The sequence below is a fragment of the Ochotona curzoniae genome, unplaced genomic scaffold, assembly GCF_017591425.1.
Source record: "Ochotona curzoniae isolate NIBS_2020 unplaced genomic scaffold, NIBS_Ocur_1.0 contig_2404, whole genome shotgun sequence".
NCBI classification, from domain to species: domain Eukaryota; kingdom Metazoa; phylum Chordata; class Mammalia; order Lagomorpha; family Ochotonidae; genus Ochotona; species Ochotona curzoniae.
The window spans coordinates 4,485,061-4,493,802 of record NW_024465451.1 but is presented as its reverse complement, the minus strand read 5'-3'; the positions used below and the strand labels follow the sequence as shown (position 1 = coordinate 4,493,802).

Below are 8,742 nucleotides of genomic sequence, written 5' to 3'. Positions count from 1 at the left end.
ACAACTTAGATTCCAAGACAGTGGCGTTGGGTGTAAATTTGGCAGTGTCTTCTCCATTGGCAATGGTGTGCACTCGTGGGAGTTAGATCACCGAGGTTCAGGATCAATGCTGAAGTTGTTTCTAGACCACATTTTCCCATCCTCTGCCCAAGAGGAATTTTTTTTTCCCATTGGAATGGCAGATTTATAAATAGAAGGAAGGCAGAAAGAAAGATATTCCATCTACTGGTTCACTCCCCAAATGACTATAATAGCTAGAGCTGAGTTCATCCAAAGCCAGGATCTAGGAGATTCTTCTGGATCTCCCACATGGGTATAGGGTCTCAATGGCTTTGGGTCATTGCCTACTGTTCTCCCAGGCCACAAGCAGGGAGCTGGGTGAAAGGTGGAGCAGCTGGGATAAGAGCCAGTGCCCATATGGGATGCTGCACTTTGGCGGTGGAGAACCAGCCGACTGAGCCATTGGCGGGGGTAGGGTGAGGGAGGGACAGTGCTTACATAATGTCCACTCCTGAGGTGCATAAACTGGGACGCTGAGCAGTGAGTATTAGATATTAGAGATAGGCCCTTGTGTTTCTGAGCTCTAGGGTCCTGCCTTCAGAAAGCAATACTCCAATGAGTCTGGCCCTTGGTCTCTTTTTGACATCCGGAGAAAATCTTAACTCCCGTGGGGAAACTGAACTGTAAGGATCACACAGAACACAGCAACAATAAAGAGGCACACATCATGTCAAACAGCTCATGCTTTTATCATAAGATACAAACTTCCTAAAATTAAATGTCTTACCTCTATGTTTACCAACAAAAACAAAAACAAAAATCACTCAGGTTAGCTAAATACAAGAGCACATGTGGTTGAACAAGTGAGTATGAAAATGAGGGGCGCACACTTGTGGTTCATGTTGGGTGTCAGAGAGGCTGTGTGCACGTGTTGGTGTGTTGATGGATCTGGTCTTGCTGCTTTCTGCTGTGACCTGGTCAGAACCTCGGCCTTCCAAACTTCATACCAAGATATTGCAGAATCCAGAATCCCAGAGTCCTTAGCCCCAGGCCCAGGGCTAAGGGAGGAGGAGAGAGAAATAAGAGGAGCTAAAAATTGATGCCATTCCCACTGGAAGAGAAATAGGGGCTATTCATCAGGGGCCCGCCAGACGTTGAGCCGAACCTGAAAGAGAGGAGGAATGCCAGGATGAAATTCCTGATGTCATCAGGGAGATTATGAAAAATAATAAATAAATATAAATTTAAAAAAATATATATATATATAGTTTTGTGGCTGTCAAGGATTGTGAAGACTTGGAACCTGCAAGCTTTAACATAATCAAAAAGCTTTAGCTCTGGGAAAATAAAATATTAAAATGATACAATTAGAGGGTTATAAAGAACTTCTTCTGTCACTAACTCAGATCAGGAAGTCGTGAGGAGCCTCAGTGGATTAGGTCCACGCCCAGGACGATGCAGCAGGGAGCCTCTCTGGATCTGTGTATCTGTCACCTTTCCTTACTTGTACACCTGCCACCCTACCTTACCTGTATGCCTAGGACCACTCTATCCACCTGGAGGATCAAGTGCGTTTCTCATCAAACTTGACAACATCATCAGAGATTTTAGGGACAGGTCTAAGAATGCCATTTCCGAATTTGGGCAATACGAGGGGTCATGCCCTCTCTGTGAGCACCACACTGCTTAAGGCCCTTCTTTTCAACACCAGGCCCATGAGTAAGCCTTCAGGTATTACTAGTGTCCATGGCTTTGCTAGGACCCCGGGGAAGAAAGGGCTAGTGTGCTGTGAGCTTTGCCCACGAAGACAGACTGCACACACCTCAACTCTTTCTCCCTGACAAACTCCTGTTCTTATTTCAGAACTAAAAAGCCACCTCCTCTGTGAGAACTCCCTGGACCTCTCCAGATGGAATGATTTATTCATCCTTTGGGCCCTGTTACAGTGTCTTTACCCAATGTCTGGGCTCCATGAAAAGAATAAGAGCAGGTCTTTGTACAAATCACAGCAGAGCAAATGGCTGGATCTCATGTAATCCAGAACTTTTCCGTTGCTTTTCAGCTGGTCAATCATATTGCCAGAGGCCCACCCTCCCAAGGCTTGAAGGAGATAGCAAGAACTGGGTTGGGGAGGAAAGTTGCCATGACATTCAGCCATTGCCTTAACCTGTGGTACTTCAACTGCCCAGGGTACCCCCCACTCACTGTGAGACTCCCAGGACAGTGGGGCTGAGTTTCCTGTCTTTCCCTGTTCATGAAAACAAATTCCATGAGAGCAAGGACATCATCGGGGCTGCTCACCAGGTCCAGGACCCACAGTTAGGCACCTGATAAGCAATGACCATCAGCAGAAGCCCCATTTATTTCTCTTTCAAAAATCACCTTAGAATAGAAATGATTGTAAAATATGATGTCATTATGAGGTCAACCCGTATCCCATTCTGATGAGCGAAATCAAGGCTACAACTTATATGTAAGTGTTTAGCAATTATCAATAGCCAATAACTCATGGCATACTGTGTGTGTATCTGACTCACACATCTATCACCTCTCGGGTGAGAATGATCAGAGCAATTGCCATGGGCATGGTCTGGATGGGATGTGTTCTAAAGGAAGAGGGGCAATCTTTGGAGATAATGGTTATCAAAGAATGCTTCATCGCAGAGGAAAGGCTCAAGCTGATTGAATGAGGTGAGTACACATCCCAGCTGGCCTGGTTTGGTCTCTCTGCGCTATCTCCAGTGTCATTGTACTTGTGCCCCTTTGATCTCCCAGGCACATTGTGGCTCTCCCTTTCTGGCATCTGCAGGCGCACAGTCCTGGCAGAGGGAAAGGAAGAGCTCTCCTGTAGCTGAAACCATTGCCTACTTCCTCTCCACATTATACAGCTTTGTCTCTTGAATCCACCTGGTGTGCTGACTTCCCTGTCTCTCAGACAAAACTCTCTGCTCAAGTCCATGCCCCTTGCCCTGGCTGGGTGGCTTCACCTCCATCGTCCTCCACCCAGCACCACAGGGAAGCTCCCACCATGCCCCGTGTCTGCTGCTCCCCTTGTCCTCTCTGTAGCACCCACATTTCCTTTTTCATCACTGTCATCCCTTCTCCCGATTGTAGGACACAATTTCTTCCCATGGCCTCCTGCACTCCACTCTCCCCCGTTGTTTCTCCCTCCTCCCCAGCAACTCCCTTTGGGTACCCTGCCTTTCCATCCTCTCCACCTGCTGGGTGCTTCAGAGCTCAGTCCTGGAGCTCCCATCCCATCCCACACCTTCCAATATCATCTAAATGCTAATGACTCCCAGCCTGATTTCCAGTCCTCCCTTTCCTCTGAGCTCCTGACTCCTAACTCCACCTGCCTATCATTGCTCAATGGGTCTAACAAGCATCCTAAATGTCACATGTCCAGCACCTGATTCTCAACACACAGAGCCATGTTCGTGACACCTTGGCCTTGGTGTTTTAGCATTGCCTCTCGTCCAGTTGCAGAAGTCAAAAACCTAGGAAGTAGAATTTTTATCACATTTTTTTCTTTTTTCACATACAATCATTATCAAGCTCCATCAATTTTACCAAGAAAGCAAACACCCCAGCTCTTTCCATGTTCTCACTTCCCCCATGGGCACCCCTCCCCCTTTGTCTTCAGCACCACCACCTCATGCTCATGCAGTTCTGAAGACCTCTGATTGAATCTCCTGCATCAGAGCTTGCCCCCACAATTCATGCTTCATACACTGGCCAACAGGATTTGTTTACTACAGAAATTTGTAATCCATTGTGACCTGTTGCAAAGCCTTAATGGCTTCTATCAGCATCTTCAAGGAAAACTCGCCATGCCTACCAGGCCCATCCCATCTACCTGGCCTTGGTCGGTTCTCTGATGCCAACTTCACCCACTCTCACCCTCACTTAATGCCTTAGCCACTTGCTCCCATCTCAGAGCCCAGCCCTTGTGGTTTCTTCTACCCGGAATGCTCAGGCCCCCACCCATGAGTAGGATCCATTCTCTTACTCCTTGAAATCGTGGTTCAAGTGACTTCCTTTGATTCTCTTCTTGACTCCCAAGCCCTCATGTTGTGCATTGGCTTACTTAACTCCTTCCTGTCCATCTCTCTGCCATGAAATGTAAGCTCCTTAGCAGAAAGGAAACACTTAGTCTTGTTCACACCAGGATCCCCACTGTCTAGCTCAAGCACCAGGCACATGGAAAATTCAGTTTTAAAAATTATCTGAGACAAACAGGCAGAGCTCCCATTGGCTAATTCACTCCCAAATGCCCACAACAGCTAAGGGTCAAACCCAAAAGTCAGTGCCCCCTCCAATGGCTGCTTACCACTGCTTATCAGGACCTCCCCACAGCTTCCTGACCATGGCCTTGGGGCTTCCCCGATAGGTCTCACCAAGCCAGGCACTCACACCACTGTGCCCACATCTGCCCTTGGCTCACTGGAGAAATGAAGTATGTCCCAGACATCTACAGGTCCCCACAGACTAAATGCAAACCAACTGTAAGATTCAGCACAGGTTCCCCCAGGGTCTGTTGTTAGAAATGTGCTGTGAGTAGGGATGGAGGAAGAGGGGAAAGGGAATCCAACAGGAGAGAGAGACAGAAGGATCAGGAAGGCATGAAGATGGACAAGGAGGGAAGGAAGGAAAGAAGGAAGGAAGGAAAGGAAGGAAGGGAGGGAGGGAGGAGGGACGGAAGGGAGGAAGGAAGGAAGGAAGGAAGGAAGGAAGGAAGGAAGGAAGGAAGGAAGGAAGGAGAATGGATCTGGAGGGTTTCATATCTCGTTAATACTAACAGTTACCTTCTGGAACATTTCCCAAGCACTGTAGATTAAATGATGTAGGGGTTCAATAGTCAAGAAATCTGTTTATTTTTGTTTCACAGTTTTTCCTAAATAGATCTGACCATAGCATCTTGCCAGTCTTGATCCCTTCCACTAAGGTCTTCCAAGTTATTCAGAAAACCCTGGGGGAAGTGAGGAGTGTGTGGAGATGTGTGGTTGATACCAACTGAGCTGGCTGTGATCAAGAAGTGGGAGGCATGAATCTGTGTCAGGTTGCAGGGTTTGGGCCCTCCTCCCAGTCCCTAAATTTCTCAACCTGGGATCCACCTTCCCCAGTGTGTGCCTAAAACTCTCAGATCCACAGGGGCAGCTTAGCATTGCCTGCCTCTTAAAACATCCACGATAGTAGAAGTTTTGATGGGAGGGAAGGGAAGGTTATTTATGGCTATATGAAGAGAGACTCAATTCTGTTACTCAACAGTATGCAAGCTTTGGGTGAAATTTTCAGCTGACTTATTGTGCTTGTGTTAGCTGCTAGCTGCTAAGCCCTCAGACCATCCCAGGAAATGTCTCCTCTCCTCTGCTCACAGGGGTCCCTTGATGAAAAAGTGTGAGCAGCCCTGATAAGCAGTCGAAGGCCCTTCAGCAGGGCCTGCCTTGAAGTCACTGGGATGTGCAGGGGGATTAGCCTGGCAAGGAGCTTGGGAGGCAGTGTGGGGAAGAGAGAGCAATAAGAAGATTACCTGTCCAGGTCCCACTGGACACTAAGCAATGGGTGACAGCATTGCGTCAGGCTCTACCATCTGCTATAGTCCACGAAGTGGGGCATCCACTTAACTGTTATTGCTGTTCTGCCCCCAGATTGGAGAACAGCAGCCCCCTAATCAGACCTACCAAAGGGATCCCCAGGTCCCTAGGCCCTAACCACTTCTACTCTTGGTCTCTCTAAGACTAATAGAGCCACTGGCCGTCAGTATAAGACCATCCATTCCCCATAGTCATGAGACAAACACACTCTATGAAGTCTACCAGTCCTGCCCCTTCACTCCCCTCTCCAGCAGTTCCCGGGCTGCATGAGGGAACTAAACATGGGCTGCATACTCACCCATACACCTGGGGGAGGAGGATCTGCGGCCCATCTCCTGCCATGGGGGAAGGGTCTCGTGGATTGGTGGACAGCTTTGGAGGTGTCCTCTGGGGATACGGGTAGTTGGGCTGGACGATGGGGACGTAGCTCAGCAGTGGGGGGCAGGAAGAGCGGAAAATCTGCTGTCCCATCTGCTGTGGGTTGTACGGCGTTACCTGCCAGAGGGGAGGAAGGGGTGAGATCGCCTCTCCCAGCCCTAACACAAAGCACAGCCACCACTCCCTTAGCCCCTGGGTCTCCGTTCACTGTTGGGTACATGGAAGGGAAAAGCACAGAGCTCAGCCTCTGCAGTAATCTGGTAATTTATTGAGTTTATCTGAGACTTGGTTTCTTCATCTATATAATGGACAAGCTACCTACAACATGTGACAATGGAGAGATAGACATGTAACAGAGAATGAGTAAGTCTTTGTGCTCTTGTCCCTGCCTCCCAACCTGCTTTGCCGTAGCCATTCACTTTCCCCTAACAGTAAGCTCCCGATCAGCATGAGTCCCACAGCCCAGACATCTGGCCCAGGGAGGTGGGAAGTGGGAGGTGGGAAGAGATGTCTTGCCCTGGGGACAGTGGTCTCCACACTGCTCTCCATGACAGCCATCCTGGAACAGGCACACACCCTGGAATACAGCCACAAGTACACAAATACACACAGCCGCACGTGGCAGGTGATCGACATGACAGACAGTCGGAGTCTCTGAGAAAGGGCACTAAAGTGCACTGGGATGCACATGGTAGGGGGAGGAGCTGAACTCGGGACACAGCCCCATCACCCATCACCGGGACTCCCTCCTTGCTTCTGACAAGGCCAGGACCTCATGTCTTGTTGCCTGACAAGTCCCCGGTGCTAAGACATCACAGCTGCTCAACTAGCACATCTTGAATGAATGCAAAATGGGCAAGAGGGAAGGAGAAGAGACGCGACCACTTAACATCTGCTGGAACACTTAAAATGACAGGGAGCTCCTGACGTCATGAACACCGTATTCCACCACTGACGTCTCCAAACATGAGTGAGCCATATCTGATGATGGCTCTCCCCGTGTGTGCAGGGCAGGGCAGGTCCACAGAGAAGTGCAGATGCTTCTGCCTCTCTGCTTTGTAAGCAGAATCTGGGGGTGACCAACTCAAGGATTTGACACCCAGCCAGCCCTCTCCTACCTTGCAACCCCAAAAGCCAGCACCTACCAGTGCCTTGGATGGTATGCCAAACCCTTCCTGTGCATCCTCCTTTGGAACTCTGAATGATCCCATCATTCCCACCTCCCAAATGAGGAAAACTAAGACCCAGGGAAGTTGAGTGATTTCCCTGTACTTCCAGGGTGTGTGCTGCAGGAAGGACCCCCCCCCCCCCAAGGGTTACTGAGAGTCTATACCCTTTGGTCAGGCTTCTCTCTGCTGTGCCTTCTGGACATCTGAGTCCCACTTTTAAGGTTTGTGCAAAAATCCCCCAGTGGGGATGTGAGACCCAGTGAGGCTGGACAAGGTAACCAAGGCCGCCAGAGGGCAAACTCATCAAGCCCATTGGAAAGACCAGGAGGGCACCACCCGGAGACCCTAGTGCCATGCAGGCAGCGAGCACAGACTGCCCTGATCTTGACGGTGGGAGGAAGCCAGGGTCCTTGGGCTCTGTCTAAAAGCCTACCTTTAGGGGCAAATGTTTGCGCTGGTGGATGAGATGGCAGTCAAGACATCTGTCCCATATCCAAGTGCATGGTTTTGAGCCTTGGTTATGGCTCTGGACTGCAGCTTCCTGTTAACCCAAACCCTGGAAGGCAGCGGGTGAAGGCTCAAGTAGTGAGGGCCTTGCCATCCACATGGGAGACCTGGATTGAGTTTCTAGTTCCTGGCATCAGCCAGGCCCAGCCCAGCCCCTGCAGACATTTGGAGAGTGTGAACTTATAGATGTAAGTTTTCTGTATGACTCTCACTCTGTCTCCCAAGTAAGAAATGCAAGCATATCCCTGATTCCACGGAATTAACACATAAGACAGAGTTTTGTGTATTGCTCAAACTTCTCCAAATTTCTTCTTTCCTGACAAAAACAGTCCAACAGCATGCTTGGAATGCCACATATGTGTATCTATACACATACAAAAGTATGTGTATATATATGTGTGTGTATGTGTGTGTGTGTGTATAAAGCTTCTATATAAAAGGGAGGTGGAAAATGGCTGGCCCCTGGCCATGTATAAGGCCTGTAAAATCATGTAGTCTGGTTCTTGCTCTGTTTGGGCAACATAGGCAGGACTTTAAATTCAAAAACAGGAGTCTACAGGAGCTTCATTTTTAAGTTGATCATGGTGTATGACCCTCAGCAGAAAAGCTTTCCTCATCCCTGGTAAATGTCCTTGAAAGGGGATGGAGGAAAGCAGTAGCGGTTGCCTGAAGTTTTACCTTTTTCTTTACCATTTTTATTGCTTCACACACACACACACACACACACACACACACACACACACACACACACACTACATGACTCTGGATCCAGGACCCTATCACTGCCTGCGAGATGAAGAAGTGATGGAGACTCCAACAGCCTCGCTTCATCTCAGGAGACAAAGAGCTCCACAGCAGTCCTGGCCCGGGGAACTCAAGTAACCTACGCCTATGGACCCTTCCCCAGCTGACAGAGGAATGGTGGGGCTCCCTGGGAGAAAGGAGAGGCAGTGGAGCTCATGGGTTGGAGAGTGGGGGCTGTTCACCTGTCAGGAGGCTGCACAGCCATCTTGGGAGTGAAGCAGCTCAGTGTTTGATGCCTCTGTGCTCCTGTGCCCAGCCCCTTTCTCACATTCCAGCCATGCTCCAACACT

General features: G+C 49.2%; 1 protein-coding gene across 1 annotated transcript in view; it reads right to left on the bottom strand.

Annotated features, from left to right (window-relative positions):
* Positions 1–1,089: 1,089 nt before the first annotated feature.
* The window catches only part of CUNH1orf94 (chromosome unknown C1orf94 homolog), a 38,359-nt gene continuing 30,706 nt past the window's right edge, over positions 1,090–8,742 (bottom strand). The window contains exons 7-8 of the mRNA XM_040974040.1: positions 5,893–6,089; positions 1,090–1,165 (exon numbers count right to left, since the gene is read on the bottom strand). Coding sequence (XP_040829974.1) covers positions 1,090–1,165; positions 5,893–6,089 — 273 coding nt within the window. The remainder of the gene's footprint in view (positions 1,166–5,892; positions 6,090–8,742) is intronic.